Consider the following 18,488-nt stretch of genomic DNA (forward strand, 5'->3'; position numbering starts at 1 on the left):
GAATTTATTTAATTACGTATGATTTGTAATGATTGTTTACCCTGGGGAACAGCGTATTGTACTAATTATGCAAATCACCATTGCATCGTTGTTACTTAGGGATAGTAAATTCAAATAGGCATGCGTCTGGTATTAATCAGAAGTTGAGTACATGAAATAGATGGTAATCTGGCCCGCCTTCCATGAAATGTTTGCTTTTTAGCAAAGTAAACACTTACAATGCTTACGCTTTTATTCGCAGAAATTAATGATTATTTAAGAGCAACAATTTCAATAATTCAATTCTATTAATCGTAAAAAAAAGAAATAATTAGTGTAAATGTAACAGATTCGATGTCAAAAATGTTTCATGTGCACAGATTGGCAGTCTCTGCTTCGGTTGAAAGAGAGATTCTGATGGGCAAATTCTCTTTGTATTAAGATTAGCAGCAAACAACTCTAGAGGCCATTTATTCCACAACTGCTGGGTAGTTTCTTTTGAAATGCTAGAAAACAGTATATTTTGTCAATATAAAACTATAACGATCAAAAAAAGTCCAAATTTTGAAAACATATTTTTCGCCGATTTTCGCAAAAACTACCAAGTCTAAAGCCCATGAAATTTTGCAATTTTCGATAAAAATTTTTTTTTCCAAAAATTAAGGCAACTAATTTATATCGGTAGAAAATTATTCTCTAACTGTTATAAAATTATACCGACAGCTTCTGATTGGGTACTTGTTGAGATATACGAAGAAGGTAAACTTAAAATAGGATTATAACAAAGTTGAAATAAAAAGGGACTAAAAATATAAGTGAAATAAATGTAAATATCGAATGGTGTCATTAATTTTTACATCAAAACTATGAATTTTTTCACCCGTTAAAAAAAATTTATTTTTATAAGAATTGTTCCTGATTTTCATTAAAGCAACAGAAACTTTCAAAATTTAAATTTTTTTTCACTGAATATTTTTGATTTATTACAATTCAGAGATATGAATTATCCAAAATTAATACATTAGAAATATATTTATATATACTTTATACACTGTAAAATTGTTGTCCAGCAAAAAGTGTTGAAAAGCCGTACCCAGTAAACGTGCATTTGCATAACGTGCAGCGCAGTTTTTACACGTTACTCATGTCATGGTAATGGCGGTTAAGAAAGATAAGAAGCGCTGCTGTGAGAGGAAAATAAATACATTCAAGTTGAAAACAGTCCTCGCGTGGCGCTCACCTGCATGTCATGGCTGCATTCATCCTAAACACTACATTTGACTACATTTTGAGCAATTATTTTCAGTATGCTCTCAAAAGTAAAATGTAGAATGGGCATGGTTAAAATTTAAAAGGAATTGTATTTTAGCGAATTATAATAAATGGTGTTAATTACTTGTGATAAGTGTACATGCATTCACAGAAAACTAATTCAGTACTTTCACATGTAATATTTCAAATATCAGCATGATGACATTATGTTGGTGAATTGAATATTAAATATTTTTAACTACATTTTTAACCCAACTGAAATTAACTCGAAAAAAAATCAACGTACAAAAACAGATATGTTCTTATCGATGAAATGTATCTTTTGTTATGGGATAATATCAATGTAATTGCCCATTTAGAAAATATGAATACAGAAATAATGACAAAAATCATCAATAATTCATAGATTGTAAAATTCATATACGATGAAAAACTCAAGCGTCACTAGTCGCAGAGCGTAAGCTTGCAATTGCAAACACTGAAGCGCCCATTCGACACGTTACTCACGCCATGACAATGCTCGCTAATTAAATTATAAGTATAACGCCTCGTTACCGATAACGCAACCATAACCGCAAAATTAATGCGCGTTATTTAACGTAACATTTAGCGGCCCATCTTTACTGCCTTCAACCTCGACACCAAATTTAACTTTATGTTGAAAAAATTATTTTCAATACCTTTCGAAATATTAAAATCAGTGCGAATATTGAAATTAAATATTAAAACAGGATATATCCGATTCATTTATAATTTAATGCAATAATTATGGTGCTCGATATTGCATTTACCAAAAACCAATTTGTTAAATTTACATCTAATATTTCCAAAAATTCTAAAAACGGTATTATTTAAATATGCGGATGCATTTAATAGTTTTTATTTAAGGGTTTATTTGCAATACGCTTGCAATTTTTATTTTAAAATTCAGTTTACTGTTGTAATTGCACTTTAAAAATTCCCATTAATTAATATATTTTTAATAAAGTGATAGTATTATTCAGGAGGGCAGAATTTTATAAAACAGATTAATGGAGAAAAATATGAATCTCAGCACTATAAAACTGTTCGATCCAATGTAACAGAAGATAGATATGGGATTGATAAAGGCAAAATATACACTGCATTACTAGCGCATCAACATAATCCTGAATGAGTAACAATAACATACTGCACCCAAAATAATATTTTTTCAGAAAGAAAACTTCTAGCACTGCTATTATGTTGTTATATGAATCACATCATAGCAGAATAAATACTTATTAAGTGGCGTAACGTAATAAAATATAATAAATAACTAAAAGAATAACTTACAAATCACCACAAAGCACTGTGCTATATCCACAAAGTCGCCGCATGTCGAACAAATTGACCTTTTCCTTCCTAATATATCTGTTAGTTTATTAATTGACCTGCAGCTGTTAGATGACTTATGATAATTTTAATTCTCTGCAAAATGCTACTTTGATTTCTATCCAAATATTTCATCATATTTGGTAACACAACGTAACAACAGTTGTTATTTTGTGCAATAATCTGTAGTAAGAAATAATATAAATATAAATATAAATATAAATATGTAAGTATAAATATAAATTAAAAATTACAACATAAATGAAACGTAAATATTGCTATTCGATATAATATAATAACACGTACATGAAAACATTTTTTAATACCTGCATTTTTTTAACTTACTGTAAAACACCGACTGATATTTTTTTGAATAATCATATTGGCTGTATATTCATCCTACAGCTGTGTATCTCGATATTGTGTTTTTCTTCGCGATCCTACTGTTGTTTTATTTGTTACTGAATTCCTTATTCCACTATTTTTTGGCGTTGGTAAAAAAGAATCATGTCCCGTAAAACGATAGCGGTTCCAAAAGAGATGTCAATTGATGAGCAATGCTGGCGTAGCGTTGTTCTCAAATTCAATATTCCTTCTTTAGAAAAATGTAATGAAGTGAAAGTTTGGCTTTCGAAAGCCTTGATAGCTGTCGACTGTTCTGCACACGTTATGGCGATTGCTTATTACACTAAATTTGTTGTTTTGAAAAAAGTCGACGACAGCTGGGACTTCGCTTATGAGAAAAATTTGTCTTCGACAATATCAGCTATACGAATTTTATCGTCCAGCTATGATGTTTCACGTGGAGCATTGGCAACGAGCGAAAAGTTGACAAGTTTCTTTGATCGTATTTTTTTACTGGTTGGTCTTCAGGATGGAACCATGTCGGCTTTTAGTGTTTACCGTTCGAGTTGTTTGTTTTCTTTGACAATTAGCTTTTCAGCAGTTAAAAGTGTCGATTTGTGTGACAAACATGTGACCGTTCTATGTCAAGACTATTTCATTACACTGGATCGCTGCAGGTGACTATGATTGAGATGCTCTGCTTCAAATAAATAATTAATTAAATATATAGATTGATGGCGTTGGCAACTGCTGCTCTTTTGAAAACAGAAACTGACAGCAGCTGGAAGCCTGATTTCGATTCTATACTGTATGAAAAGTGGTGCATTCCAAAAATGGAATCAGTAAAGTCACTGGCTTGCCTTTGTTCAGTGCGGACAAATCCGTGGAAAACTTGTATAGCATCTGGAAATGCACTACCAAATTACACTTTTATGGCAGTTGGCAAAGATCCACTAGTAACAATCTACAACTCTGCTGGCAAAGTTGGACAACACTACTACAATGTGTATTCTGCAGTCAGTATCGCATTGAACACTTTGTATTTAACTTTTTCAAAGAAAAGACAATCAAACTTCTGGAATGAGGTTCTGCTTCGTAAACTTCCATCAGGTATTACAAGATATATATATATATATATACATATATATATATCTTATATAAATTACAAACAATTCATTATTTTAATTATGAAACTTTTTATTCATTCAACATTTTTACAGCAATATTATGCGCTGCAGAATTGCTTTCGATTGGTTTTAAATTAGAAGATTAATTATAAAATTGCTTTTGAATGAGTTTTAAACTTTTATAAATTATTACTCCATTCGATATTTAAGAAATAAGTTTAACTGGAAATCATGAAAATGATGAAGTTTTAAATTTAGAAACGAAGTCTGTTAAAGGATAATTTTTTAAGAGATCGCTTACTTGTTGTATCTTTTTTATGAGGTCAGTACATTTACCCATTTTAAATCTTGCTCAAAATTTCCATTGATGTTACAGATTTTTGAAAATGATGGTGTGTGTGTGTGTTTTTATTTCAGAAATCGAAGCAAAATTGTCGTTGCCAGTTGTTTCGAATTCAGGTGAAAGAATATCAGTCGGACCAGGCAATTGTGGTTTAGCCGTCGTTTATGATTCCGGTCGTCGAATAATACTGCTTGATGTTCGTAATCATCTTGTATTACACGTGTGGAGCGGTTATCCGGATGCGCAGTTCGGTTGGCTTCCAGTTCACGATGAAGCATTAAACAGTAGTCACTTTATTTTGTTATTTGTAATTTTTGTACCAGCGAAGGGGAGGCTTGAATTTTGGCACTTACAGAACTGTCGATTAATTGCAACAATGGCTGTCGATCCGCAAGGAACTTTGATTTCTGCCTCTCACACTGTTGCTTCGACTGATCAATTACCGTTGTGTTTTTTAAATATGTCTGGCAAATACTTCTTTCCTTATTTGCAGCCAGATATGTGCTGTAAAGAGAGATGTTGCTGATTTATTAAACTTTGGCAACCTTCACTGCGAACATTTATTTACTGCTTTCTGCAAATAGATCCATAATAAAAGTAAACATAAAGGACTGTCGATTTATTTACCAGAAATCCACTCGGCGTTCAATGTTTTCAGCTGAGAAAAGTTCAAACGCCATAATAAATGAATTTCTTCATTTTGATTCACCAGTTGATGAATGTCATCAACACGAGACTATTTAATCTCTTGCATTAGCTCTTCTTGTTTAGCTTTCATGAGTTTTTCTGCCTTCTGCGCGTAGATTCGAACAAGATCTTCAAGGTGGAAAATCAGTGAATTGTAAATCTCCTTTTGTAGACTGTGCTCTTTTTTGCGCAACTTCACCTCGTGGTAACGCATAATTTCTCGAAGTTGATCATGGCAGCGGTTGTACAAAATTTTCGCATTCTTTGCCAACTGTTCCCGTTTCGCTTTCGACGGGCGTGGCAGGGGCACGTACAAAAATGCATTCTGCTGCTGAACGCCCACATCCAAACCGCTCTCCGCAATTGCCTTCATCACCGCTTTTACAGCTTGCGGCGTTGAAGACAAATTTATTATTGCCAAGTGTGGATTTTTCAACGTTACCTGGGCAATGTGGTTCAACGGTACGGGCTCTTTTCCGTCAAATTCCACCGATAATGCTTCAAACGCCCGGATGTTGTTCTTCAACGACAACTGCTGCACGTATTGTTCGCGCAATTTTTCCACTTCGTTTTCCATTTCGCTCACGACGGCATGTTCGTCCAAGTATTTTTCCAATTCACCGCTGTCAAGTTTGACAATTCTCCGCTTGCTTTCGCCTTTGTTTCGTGAAAAAGCCCTCTCCGACTCAACAAGCGGGTACGATTTACGCATCCACAATGACAAGGTGGCATTTTTTGAAAAGCTGAAATTTCGAATCGCCTGACCAACCAAGTTCCTCCACGTCGTTCTAAGCATTGGAGCTAAAAGAGCTGAACTGAAATGAACAAACAGATCTAAAACAGAACATATTAGTTTGAAATTAATTTAAAATCTGACAAGCGCAATGTACAATTAGGTCAAGAAACAGGCGAAAGATGGAAAAACGATTTTTTTAAACAATATACAACTGTTAATACATTTCAAATATGTCATACATGCAAGAGCAACATCAACAACGCCTTCAAATGCAAAACATTGTACATAATAATCATCAACTGTCAACAGTAACCCAATGAAAATAAATCACCATCTTCAATTCAGTTCTTAAATATTGCTGCAAGTAATAAGTTAAAAACCACTTACATGATATTGAAAATGTTTCATACTGTTATTTCATATAACCAATTATACCCTTAATTGCTACAAAAATACGCTTAATAATTATGGCATTTAAAAGTTACAAATTAAAAAACACTATCAACTGAACAACAAATGAGATATCAACAAAGCACGTTATGTACTAATGATCGCAAAACCAAAATGTGAAAAATATAAAAACAGCAAGAAACGTTATTATTCTATTATTATTATTATTATTATTATCCAACAGATGCATAAATAAATAATATACATAAAACAACATGTACCTGACGTAAAATTAACCTCACTATTTTATTGAGCAAAACTGAAAATATACAGTATACGGATAGAAAAAGAAAATAAAGATCAAATCTTACCAACACTTAATAAAATTCACAAATTGAAAATTCTCCATCTAAATAAAGAAACAGTTGTGCTTAAATAGCATAAGTAAAAATAATACCAAAATCTGATGCTTTCATTTTCTTTAACAAAGTATAACTCATAATTTAAGTGTATTACCATATGTTAGCATTCAATTAAAGTCGCTTAAACAATTCTAAAATTAAATTAAATTAAATTAAAATTAAGAAATAACCTTCATTTCAGGTGAATTGGTTAAAACTTGAAATGTATGGCAACATTTTGAAAAGTTTATGCATAAGGCAAATCTGAAGATTTATCGAACAGTATATTATTTGTCGGAAATAAATATAAAAATACCACTGCTATTTCGTGGAGCATATTAAGTGATTTATATCAACTTTTTCTATTATTTTCTGTTTATATTCATAAAATTTGCCTCTAAATTGATACATTCTAAAATTTTATAACTTAACAAACACTTAAAATTGAATACTATATCATACTTACATGTTTTTATTTGCTGTATGCTTACTGCTTGAAAATTTCTGACAATTAATTTACATTTTGATGCTCCACGCTCACCTTAATAAATACAAATCATTTTACAATTTGCAAACGTAAATGAAATAGCATATGCATAATGATACAAAAGTATAAGTAACAGTTGCATGCAGATTGAAATTCTTATTTCAAAAATAAACATACTTGAGGGCAATAATTTCAATATAATTAATCGACTGATTGAACAAGTTTTGAACAGTGATGAATAAACTACGCACTTTGCGAGAAAATATGCCTCAGTAAATTTATCTCAATTATCAAATCAAACAATACTTCCATTCACGCTGATAAAAATTACTCAACTAACAATGTATTATATGAATTTTTCAAAAATGTAAAAGTATCATTTTTTCAAATTTCAGAAATCATTTCAGACTAAGTAAAATGTAATCAACAACAGATCAAATCATTTCTTCCATTACTTTGCCCAATATAAGTTAAATCTGCACAATTTATCACTGTGCCATTATCAAATCATCGTAAAATCGAATCAGGATGTCTATAAAAGCTTACTTTAAATTAGAAGAATTGCCTAAAATCTAGCTAAATTATCTAAAACATATTATTTTCTTAATAATCAGAAATCAATCATATTTTCAGCACATCGTTGGTAAGAGTTTTTGGCAATACTGTAACTACATCTGCTGAAGTCCCTCTGAGAACCAAATCAGGTGTATCTTTGTATACATCAGTATACAACAGCTCTAGCGGTGGATCAACATCTTTGAGAGCCTCTTCCAGAGCTTTCTCCACTTCCTTTCGAACTTGCTTTTCCAAATCCTGAAAAATAAATTCTATCCCATCCATATTTAGCAGAAAAACCACTCTTTATTAGGATACTTTCAGTTCTTCTTCTGTTGCCAAATTAGCTGATAACATTTTCTCACGAAAACTAGTAATCGGATCACGTAATTTCCGTACCTTTTGTATTTCTTCTCTGGTTCGATAGCTGAATTGCAAAACAACAAATATTGAAATTAATCATCAATTAAATTAACCAAAAACTGTCTATCCATATAATACCTTGTACCAGGATCACTCATGCTGTGCCCAAAGTAACGATAAGTCGCCATTTCCAGAACAACAGGCCCGTTTCCTTCGCGACAATATTCAGCAACCCACTTAGTTGCTTGACGCACTGCTAGAACGTCCATCGCATTCACCTAAAAAGACAAATAATAATAATAATAATAATCAACAGATATAATGCATACCCATAAACCAGGAACGTAGTCACCTCGGGTGTAATATTCAGTTGAAGCAGATGACCGTTCAACTGATGTCCCCATACCATATCCGTTGTTTTCGCAAACAAATACGCATGGCAAGCGCCATAATTTCGCCATATTCAACGCTAAAACATTACAACATAAATTAAATCAACTACATAATGAAAGTTTAGATAGTTTTACTTGATATAATGTATATGCTGAAAGATTTTAAATGCTTCATTTATAATTACTGCATTTCAGTTTTGTTAACACAAAGCAAACGTTAAAGATCATCAGTGATGCAATTAATATGAAGAGAAAAGAAAAGCATACATTCATATAATTGGCCTTGATTGGATGCACCGTCTCCATAAAGACAAAATGATACCTTTTTTTCATCTCGATATTTATAAGCAAATGATATGCCAGTTCCAAGAGGTATCTAAGAACGATCAGTTCTGTAAAAAATACGAACAGATATAATTTTATGAAAGTATACCTGCGCGCCGACAATAGCACATCCACCATAAAAATGACTTTTCACATTGTACATATGCATAGAACCACCTTTTCCATGAACCGCACCAGTAACGCGCCCTGCAAATAAAATAAAATAAAATTATGACTGAACAATGCAATTTACAACTGTGCATATTTGAACACGAGCTATTTATATTGCTACAATTTAATTATGCTAGTAAACAATATTGATTAGCGTATTTAAAAATTTTTTCAATGAATTCCACTTCAATCATCAATTTTAATAACATTCAACAAAAGTTTGTAGCAAAAATAAAACAGTTGGACAACATGTCAGCATAAATCATTGCAATCAATGCACTTGAAAGCTGAATCAAATGCATATGAAGATCAAAAATGCAGAAACAGCAGTGCTAAAAAGCAAGTGCCAATTTATGAAAAACAGAAACAGCAAGTATTAAGAAAAAACTGAAACCTTACCAGCTAATTCGGCGAAAACTTGCTTCAAAGTAATGCCAGACAAAAACGACCATCCGTGGCATCGATAAGCTGTAATTATCGAGTCGTCTTCATTCATCGCAGCTTTCATACCAACAGCAACGGCTTCCTGAAAATGTTTCATCAATTTTCAATATTCACCAATTCATTTCAATCCACTTGTCCAGAATAAAGATGACAAAAGCCACGAATCTGTTTCTCTTTGTACATATTGCTGGCAGTTGTTTCCATTCGACGCACCAGCAACATTTCGCGCAAATATTTCATGGCTTCATCTCTAGTAACTGTCACTTGCTGCGCAGGAGCGCTGTCAAGCTTGTGCGTTTTGAAAGGCTTAAAAAGAAGATTCAGCAGTTCAAAAATTGAATTTCCCCGCTTCATTTCAATATTCACCGTAATATCAAAAGCAGCTTCTGCCGCGGTGGAGAAATTCATTCCACTGGAGCCACGAAAAATCTAAGGGCCAAAGCAAAAAATTTGGTTTTTTCAAACAGTAAATGAACAAGGTTATTGCTCACCAAAGCCGGCGAATGAAAGCAACGGATCAAGTTGAAAACCGACATCGCCCCTGAAACAGCAAAACAGAATAAACGTAAAAACATTCATGCACACCGTTGTTAAAATCCACTTGAAATTGAATGCAATTTCTAGGAGGCTCAATGCAATTGATGAAGATAAATTAATTGCACATTATAACAATTGCAAAACTTGAGACATTGTACATGTGAAAAATAATTTTAAAAAGTTACTCTTGGTAAAAACTGAAATGCTTTTGCACGTAAAATTGAAATGTTGAATAACAATGGAACACAACTGCTAATTATAGAACAAGACTACCAACAAACAATATAGAATGCTACAGAATTGTTGAAAAACAAGTTCACATAATGTAGTAAGTTATACTATTTTGTCAGTACTAGATCACTTTGATATTACAATATCAATCAAGGATATTTATTATATAAAAAAATAATAAAACTAACAATCAAATTACCAGATGAAAAATTAGATAAAATTGCTAAGTACTATATCAGTAATTGAAAATTAAGTTCTTATTTAAAAAGCAATATTAAAAGAGAAAATTCACTAATTAAAATACATAATTTTAGGTAGAATAAATTAAGTCATCACAAATTCCATTTAATGGTACATCATGATGTACACTTTCAGGCTGAATATTTCACTGAAATGATCTGACTGGTCAGATATGATCAGATAATAATGTAGCCTCTTTTCAGTGAATATATCATTTCTTGAAATTCCGTACTTTCACGGCTTTTTAAAATATAATTTGCTTGTATAAATTAAGCACTGCAACTTTTTGCATGCATGTTTGCACTTTCTGCACTGCACTCTTCACTTAACTTCTCTCTTAACAAGGCCAATGGTTACCTCATTTGGCGTCGTGGTATGGTCAACATAGTATGCACTGCTTTACAGCTTAGGTTTCGTTTATGATGATAGCGTCCGTCTTCACATAGGTGGCTCCCAAATCCAGAATAAACTGTTTTAAAAATTAACCCTTCTCAGGTCAAGTGGGGTACATTTTGCACCTCACCGCTGTTTTTGGCAAATGTCTCTATCGCACTGCTTTGTTTTAGGCCTCATTTTTCTGTAGCTAAATTTTATACAATTCTACACGATACGATTTTTTTCAAGCGCATATAATTATTAGATGAAGAATTATAGCGATTTTGTTGTTGGGGTCCATTTTATTCCCCACCTAATCTTCCGTGATCTGGACTTTTCACCAATATTTGGAAATTAAGTCACGTCTAGGGCATGGTTTTTAGTCGTTCGTTTAAAATTTTCGAATAACGAACAATACAATTTATAAATCGCGATTAATCGAATAATTCAGTTAACTGAATTCATTTAGCTAAATGAGTTACTTCTTTTATTTCAGCTTTGCGTAAAATATGAAAGTAATAAGCAAAGCATATCAATCGTTTCGTCTTTCAAAGACGATTGTAATTTTGTAACGAAAAGTCCAGCTGCGCTGAAACTTTGCTCAGCCCCACAGGATGTCGGTGGTCCAGTTATAAGTACATCATATAACTTTTGTAGTGCCTTTTGACGTTGTCCAACGGCTTCGAAGACAGCCATTTCGTTCTTGATAATTTTCATAATATCTTTGCCATGACAGCTATCCATCGGGTCACATTTAAAATACTTTCTTCTTCTGATCAATGTATCAAGTTGATCCGCTATACTTTTACTTATATCAGGATCGCCTTCTTCGCAAGTTATCATCACCATTGTCGTCAATATATTTTGTTTCCTCCCACCTGGATTTTGAACATCCTATCAAACAGATCCCTCGCACTAGCCCTTATGTCTTGTTTATTTGGTCGGGTTAGTATGCAGTTTGAACTTGATGAGGAAATGTAGTTTGAAGGATTATCAAGGTAATACAATAAGACGCACAGAGATGCATTTCGCCATTCAGATTCCATTTATGAAACACTACAGAAAACTAACAACAAACGTACAAGCGGACTACCTCACTCATTACGCGCTGGACACCTCAAGCTAAGGAAAGCAGAAAACTTACAGTAACTCTGATATTTAAGTTAAATGTATACCATTGGAAATATGCAAACAATTTAAATTCATATAATTTTGACGGCAAAAAACGATAACGATTAATCGAATAAAAGCTAATAAATAATCACTAATTTTTTCCAGGACATTAATCGAATTAATCAATTAATCGGTTAATCGAACTATACTCTAGTCACGTCACACTGGAAATTATGTCATAGCTATCCAAAAAAATACCTGAAATCATTGATCATTACCATAAAATTAGATACGGAGTAGACATTGACGACCAGATAATTCAGGAGTATACAGGCAGCAAAATAACTCGTCGATGGTCACTCCGACTGTTTATGAACATCCTGAACACTGCAGCATTGAATGCTTACGTTATATGAACTTGCATGCATCCTAACTGGATGGAAACGAGGACTGACACCAAGCAGATTTTCTGCAGAAGTTGGCATTGGTGCGACCGCATGTCCAGCACAGAATGAACACCAAGATAGATCTACCAAGCAATATTCTGAGGGCTGCACAAACACTCAGAATCACCCGTGAACAGGCCAGAGAAGAATAACAATCCTCACCTTCAATGGGAAGAAAGCGTAGTAAATGTAGAATCTGCCCAAGAAAAGATGACCAGAAAATACATTTCCAATGCTCCATCTGCCAAAAGTGGATATGCAGACAGCATGCAATTAGGGAAGCATTGCATACATGTAAGTTTGTAGAAATTATGCCTGAACTAATTTGATTTGCTGACAGTTATATCATTTATATTCAGAAAATTAATAAAATTCATTTGTTTTTCACAAAAGCAACGCAATTACAAAAAAATGTACGGGGTACATTTTTTACCCCATTTCCCCATTTCACCGTTTGAAGTTCAAATCTCACTTGACCTGCGAAGAGTTAAAGACAATCAAACTCACACGCAACCATGTCTTAAGCGCTCAAAATGTTTCCTTGCTGTTTTTAGATCCCATTTCAACTGCCGCTTATTCTACATATATTTTTGAGCGCATTATTACTCAAACAAACCAGTTAATGAAAACAAAAATATAATGTGAACAAATGCAAATGTAAATCGTGCTAAAATACGGTCCATTTGCTTTAGGATAAATTATCACTTTCTTCTTATCATTTTACTTACATTTGAATGTGCTACGTGTTCAACAATGATTACTTTCTTTTTCAGATCTACTTTCAACATATTTAGATTCAAGAGTTATAAATGCCAGAATATTAGGACGTTGAATTAGATGCCATGTAGTTTCCATTTGAGAAAGTGATCCAAGATCATGACGGACTCGTCGATTAACTTACTAGATAAGGGTCGTTTAAATGAATGCAAAGTTTAGAATAAGTTCAGAATTAACTGTATAGACCTGAATGCGGACTGACTTTTCTGCCGTTGAACGAGTAGCAGCAACTCGACATGGCAACTTGTTATCAACGTTAGAACTCTGCACATAATTCCCAAAACTAGCGAAGGTGCACTTCCAGTCGCTCCAAATCCACTTCCACTGAAGTTGGACACGTGTCCGAAGCCGTAGTTTGGGGCTATTTTTCAAAGCACGCACAGAGTGAGGAAAATTCACGTATGAACAATCAAAGGATAACTGCACTACGCAGTACCTCGAATTAAAACGCAACCAATTACAGTGATGTCACCTTACCATAAAAATGAATTTTTCAGAGCTGGAATTAATATTAGCCTTGGTCTCTTTAAGGATTATAATTTTCATCTAAGCAAATGCGCTGTTGGACAATACTTGTGTCTCTTGGTGGATGCTATGCACAAACGTTCTCAGATAAATCATCTTGAAAAATAAATGGAAACATTTCGTTGACACGTCTAAATGTCCAAGCTGGTACAAAAAATTTTGTGGAAATGTTGCCTAAGTAAAATAATATAAAAATATCAATGAGCCATAGATCTGCGTTGCACAGCTTTTCAGAAAATAATTTCAAGTATTGTATCAATATCTGTTGGCCCTTGATCTCTGATACAACAAAGTTCAGATGTTAGATGTTTAGTGCTTAGGAGTCATTTCATCTCATGCAAAATTACTTCACCAAGTAATTTTAAGGTACATTAGACCGCTGAGATCTGAAATGAACATACAGCACTGAGCGGTTCTACTCAGGCTTGCAGATTTATGTGGTAAGACATGACTTCCATAAATACTCCACTCTAAACAGAGGCAAACTTCTAAATCTGCAGTCATTGTAAACAAATACCCTAAAGAGTGGAAGATAAAAATAGTATCAGGATGAAGTAAGCAGACCACATTATACCAGTATTATGATAATAGTTTAATGGAACGATAGGAAAAGAGTATTTCACAGTTTTTACAAAACAAATTGATGGGTTCTATTAATAAGTTGATAATACCGCATGGCTTGACTTGGTTCTTAGAATGATGTCAGATCTTCGAATCAAAAGTGGCATGATCTGACATTGAAAGGAAAGAATAATGAAACGCAAATAACCTTAATTCATCAACATTGTAGTTACTGCGATTATGATATAGTGATGATGCTTTGAAGCTAGCGTAGTCACTTGGTTTCACAGAGGTTAATAAATCTCAGAGCCAGTGAAAAGCAGGCCTGATCATTTCTGGCGGACAGCATCAACTTGTTCAAATAGCGAGACAGTCAAAAAATACATTTTCCATGGCAGCTAAACATTAAATGATTAGGCAACAATAATGGATAAAAAATTCATTTTTTTAAATAAAACGCTTAGTTCAAACTTTTGGTCCGCCATATTATGAGTCATCGTTTTAAGCTAACTCTTCTAAAAACAGTGGATTTGTGTATGTCGCTTCAGTTAATGACGGAAAAGAAGTCGAATCATTTAAAACAAGAGTATTATCCGCTGTGGATATTGAAGCATTAATATTCTTCTAAAAAGCAATAGCGCTTGTTTAATGTGCTGCAAAATTAGTTGAACATGTAGAAATGCTGAATATGCTGCATTATTGATAAATTTAATTCATGAAAATTATTATGCATGCAATTTTTGAAAATAAAAAAATACGCATTTTTAATATAAAATTTAATAACAATATTATATAACATATTTTAACTAAATAAATTAGAATGACAACATTATTACTGATGCTTTTAATTTAATATTAATATTTTATTTTATTAATTATATCGATGTTTCATGTGAGGATTTTTTTCAGATTTTCTAAAAGTGGACTCACCTTTGCAATTAAGTTAATTAAGATGCAGTGGAATTCATTCCATTTGTCACAGTTATCAACGATATTAGTCATCAAAAAATTCGGAAAACTGACCACATTTACACCTTCAGTGCTCAACGCAAATGCACAGTAAAGATACCGCAATGGAATTATTTTGCTTCCCACAATTCGTGCTCTGTATTAAAACATAGAAAGACATTAAAATATTAATAACAAAATAACACTTTGCATCTTACACAATTCGAACAATTCTTCGATAGCAGAGAGAGGGAAATGCGTGCAAAAGAAACGAAATTCCCAATCGCGCAAAAGTAATTCCATTTGATTCAATAGCATTAGAAAGCTGACAAATGTTACCATTCCTAATAAAATTCTGCTTTTAGTAAAACATTTTACAAAGCTATCGTAAAAATAGCATTCAGTGAATTAATAATAACATTTACTTTAATGCTACAGTGAATTCGTGGAAGAACATAAGATCATAAGTTTCTAAGAGCTTCTTTGATGGAACTTTGCCAAGGAAAATGCCTGTTGGAATCAAATACTTCAATATAATTTTACGCACCCTCGGATACTGCTCAGGAACATGTTTCAAAGCAAAGGTAAAACATTCTTCAGCTAAATAAAAGTTTTATGAAAGATTTAGATTTGCAATCATTTCAAGTACACACATACCCTCTTTGAAATTCCACTTTAATAGGGAAAGTTGTCCACAATAACATTTGTACTTAACTTTATCGGCATTATCAGCTATGTCAAATAATGAATTATTTTTCATAATAAATTCAATGCATTCGTTGCAATCATCAATTTGACCGAGCTAAAACAAAATATGTGACATGTTTCTACAGATAGTATTGAAATAGAAACCTTGAAATAAAGCTCGCATAGGCAATTTAAAAGGCTTAATAAGCCTATTTCTTTTGAATTCATAGCATGGGTTTGTCTAAATTTTCAATTTAATTTACATTTTAAAAATAAAAGCTCTTTATAACTTACAAGTCCGCTTGACATAATTTGTAACACTGTAGAATTACATCTGCTGCTTCCTGGAATATAGCTTTAATCTTTACCTGATCATTCGACGCTCTACGTGCCAACTTAAAAATTTGAAAAGTTGTAAAAAGTTAAAAAAATGAGGAGTATAAAAAAGTATAATTGAATACTTACCAATTTTGCTAATACAACCAAATTCTTGCTAAACTGGCAACAAAATGGCATAAACCAATTTTCATTCTTTATTACTTGTAAAACTGTACTGTTAAAAGCTCTGATAAATCAAATAAACTAAGTATATTGCAACAAGTTGTGATCATCTCAAGTTAACTTACTTTACTAATTCCAGCTGCTGATGAAAACCATTAGAGTAGCTCTTAAATGCGTGAAAAAATACAACACTAAAACAAATAAATTAATAACTCTTTTAATTTGATAACATTATACTTCAAATGCATATTGAATATATAATCGAATGGGTTATGAAAATATTGTTTTGCAACAGCATCAATTGAAACTTCTTCATAATTGTGCAAAAAGCTATATTCGCGTTGAAAAGATAAATGCTTCTATAAAATACACGATGGATTATTTAGACAAAAATTAGAATAAACAACCGTACCTTTATCTGTTTTCCGTACTCAGTTGTTCCACCCTGACCCCATTCTGAAATCTGTTGTAAAATTCAAAGATATTATATAATTTTTTAAAATAAAGTTGAAACAATTAATTTGTCTTATGAACATTGGAAATCTATTAATGAAATTGTTTTTTTTCTAGCTAATTAACAAAGAATCAAATTCATGAATATCATACCTGCCTCAAAAATGCTTTTACACTGCTAAAATCAAGTATTTTATTCCGCATTGCTTCAAGTAAAAGAAACTTCAGAATGCAAACAGTATTTTAGAAAATGCGCTTGCGTCTTAATGCATCGTGACAGTATCAATATGCAGGTGTCATTTGCATATTACAGTATGGTGTGATGCCGTTGAAAGCACTTACATTGTAATAAATATTAAGCAATGCATAAAAACAAATGAACAAAGCCTGGACAAGACAGCACTGCTAACTTTTAATTAATAAAATATTTTTTCAATAACTAGGACTTAATAATAGAATATATAATCAGCATTTTACACAGCACTGTTAAGTTGGCTATCAATTTGAAATTTTAATACATCTGGAGGGCAGTGTAGTCCACGACTACTCCATAAAATTTCAAACGTACACCTCAAGAATTGGTTTTGTGCAAATAGACGACGCTCCTTAGATAATGCAACTGAATTATATGACTTATATTCCTAATTACAATAAAAAGTGAGAATAAATTAAGAACCATTTCCTTTGGTTGAATATTTGAGATTAAAATTTATTAAAAACGTAAAATTACTGGTAAACTTCTATCTGAAGAATTTTATCCTCAACTTCATTTATGTCGTATGGTAGTCGGTTCTTACCATTCGAATATTTGCTGTAGTATAGGATTCACGATTACATATCAACAGGTAAGGGTTACTTTAATGTATGAATGAGTGGAATCTGATTCACAGCAAAACATGACTGGCACAAACTTGAACAACTTGCATGAAAATCACAATTTAAATGATCTGCTTCAATTTTGTTGAACGGAAATCAAAAGTATTATATACTCATCTGATGGTTTCACGTTGCAGCAGCATTATGAAACATTTTAAACACTATCTTATACAGACTAGCAATTTAAATTATCACACAAAAGAATAGCGCACATGAACACGCAAACACGCATCACAGCAAATTGCTGAAAAGATTATTTGAAACTGAATTTTGCTGTTTACGTTTACTAATTCTCACTTTATTAATATTATCAGGGCTGTGTTGTTCAATGTTTAATAAATTGACTAATGCTAACATATATTTTTCAAACAATTTAGTTTTCTGTGTTTTTATAAACATTCATAATTATTGTTCTGTGCAGGCTCTCAAACTATTGCTGTGCTGAAGTGTATCAGCTCTGTATCTACTTATATACTCCTAACACGTTGAGATAGTAAATGCATGACACTAGCTAGCTCAAAAAGATGCAGCAATTTCGCCCCATGCAGGATGCATAGCCAGCTTTCAGTCGTTATGCATCAAATACGGATCACCTAACGTCTGTAAAGGAAACTGGCCTGCAAGTAAGTATTCCAGCGTAGAATGTGCACATCTATTGTGTCAGAATAAGCGCACGCACTCAGGCAGTCCAATTATATTTAGAAATTGATTTTATTCAATTTGCGCATTAAAAGTAGAGTAGTGAATACTGTAAATATCAGTATATTATACTTGATTATCTTCCACATACAAAAATTCTTAATCATAGCTGTTTATTTATTCTAACTATTCTATTGACTGTATTTTGTC

General features: G+C 32.6%; 7 protein-coding genes across 7 annotated transcripts; 2 read left to right on the forward strand and 5 right to left on the reverse strand.

The window, feature by feature from the left end:
• Positions 1 to 310: 310 nt before the first annotated feature.
• On the reverse strand, positions 311 to 1,087 carry Tsp_08640 (chloride channel protein 2). Its single transcript, XM_003373866.1, has 3 exons — positions 1,023 to 1,087; positions 697 to 782; positions 311 to 474 (listed from the first exon to the last, which is right to left on the reverse strand). The coding sequence occupies exons 1-3, from the start codon at positions 1,085 to 1,087 to the stop codon at positions 311 to 313; spliced, it is 315 nt and encodes a 104-aa protein (XP_003373914.1).
• Positions 1,088 to 3,111: 2,024 nt separating this feature from the next.
• Positions 3,112 to 4,945, forward strand: Tsp_08641 (Rab3 GTPase-activating protein regulatory subunit). Its single transcript, XM_003373867.1, has 3 exons — positions 3,112 to 3,626; positions 3,728 to 4,059; positions 4,494 to 4,945. Exons 1-3 carry the CDS (start codon positions 3,112 to 3,114, stop codon positions 4,943 to 4,945), a joined length of 1,299 nt encoding a protein of 432 aa, XP_003373915.1.
• A 210-nt stretch (positions 4,946 to 5,155) lies between these two features.
• On the reverse strand, positions 5,156 to 6,641 carry Tsp_08642 (putative ribosome recycling factor). The gene is made up of 2 exons (XM_003373868.1): positions 6,604 to 6,641; positions 5,156 to 5,921 (listed from the first exon to the last, which is right to left on the reverse strand). The coding sequence occupies exons 1-2, from the start codon at positions 6,639 to 6,641 to the stop codon at positions 5,156 to 5,158; spliced, it is 804 nt and encodes a 267-aa protein (XP_003373916.1).
• A 1,100-nt stretch (positions 6,642 to 7,741) lies between these two features.
• Positions 7,742 to 9,944, reverse strand: Tsp_08643 (pyruvate dehydrogenase complex, E1 component, alpha subunit). The gene is made up of 10 exons (XM_003373869.1): positions 9,861 to 9,944; positions 9,736 to 9,798; positions 9,502 to 9,675; positions 9,325 to 9,451; positions 8,864 to 8,961; positions 8,698 to 8,806; positions 8,368 to 8,507; positions 8,177 to 8,316; positions 7,994 to 8,102; positions 7,742 to 7,933 (listed from the first exon to the last, which is right to left on the reverse strand). Exons 1-10 carry the CDS (start codon positions 9,942 to 9,944, stop codon positions 7,742 to 7,744), a joined length of 1,236 nt encoding a protein of 411 aa, XP_003373917.1.
• Positions 9,945 to 10,671: 727 nt separating this feature from the next.
• On the forward strand, positions 10,672 to 12,281 carry Tsp_08644 (chloride channel protein 2). The gene is made up of 7 exons (XM_003373870.1): positions 10,672 to 10,764; positions 10,873 to 10,917; positions 11,249 to 11,380; positions 11,410 to 11,540; positions 11,571 to 11,697; positions 11,764 to 11,897; positions 12,155 to 12,281. The coding sequence occupies exons 1-7, from the start codon at positions 10,672 to 10,674 to the stop codon at positions 12,279 to 12,281; spliced, it is 789 nt and encodes a 262-aa protein (XP_003373918.1).
• Positions 12,282 to 12,814: 533 nt separating this feature from the next.
• On the reverse strand, positions 12,815 to 13,568 carry Tsp_08645 (chloride channel protein 2). Its single transcript, XM_003373871.1, has 3 exons — positions 13,561 to 13,568; positions 13,275 to 13,524; positions 12,815 to 12,889 (listed from the first exon to the last, which is right to left on the reverse strand). The coding sequence occupies exons 1-3, from the start codon at positions 13,566 to 13,568 to the stop codon at positions 12,815 to 12,817; spliced, it is 333 nt and encodes a 110-aa protein (XP_003373919.1).
• A 1,107-nt stretch (positions 13,569 to 14,675) lies between these two features.
• Positions 14,676 to 16,967, reverse strand: Tsp_08646 (chloride channel protein 2). Its single transcript, XM_003373872.1, has 11 exons — positions 16,917 to 16,967; positions 16,723 to 16,773; positions 16,524 to 16,669; positions 16,436 to 16,501; positions 16,275 to 16,374; positions 16,104 to 16,204; positions 15,975 to 16,050; positions 15,780 to 15,924; positions 15,548 to 15,722; positions 15,198 to 15,279; positions 14,676 to 14,798 (listed from the first exon to the last, which is right to left on the reverse strand). Exons 1-11 carry the CDS (start codon positions 16,965 to 16,967, stop codon positions 14,676 to 14,678), a joined length of 1,116 nt encoding a protein of 371 aa, XP_003373920.1.
• Positions 16,968 to 18,488: the final 1,521 nt, after the last annotated feature.

Source organism: Trichinella spiralis (genome assembly GCF_000181795.1).
Source record: "Trichinella spiralis strain ISS 195 chromosome Unknown Scfld6, whole genome shotgun sequence".
In the NCBI taxonomy this organism is placed as follows: domain Eukaryota; kingdom Metazoa; phylum Nematoda; class Enoplea; order Trichinellida; family Trichinellidae; genus Trichinella; species Trichinella spiralis.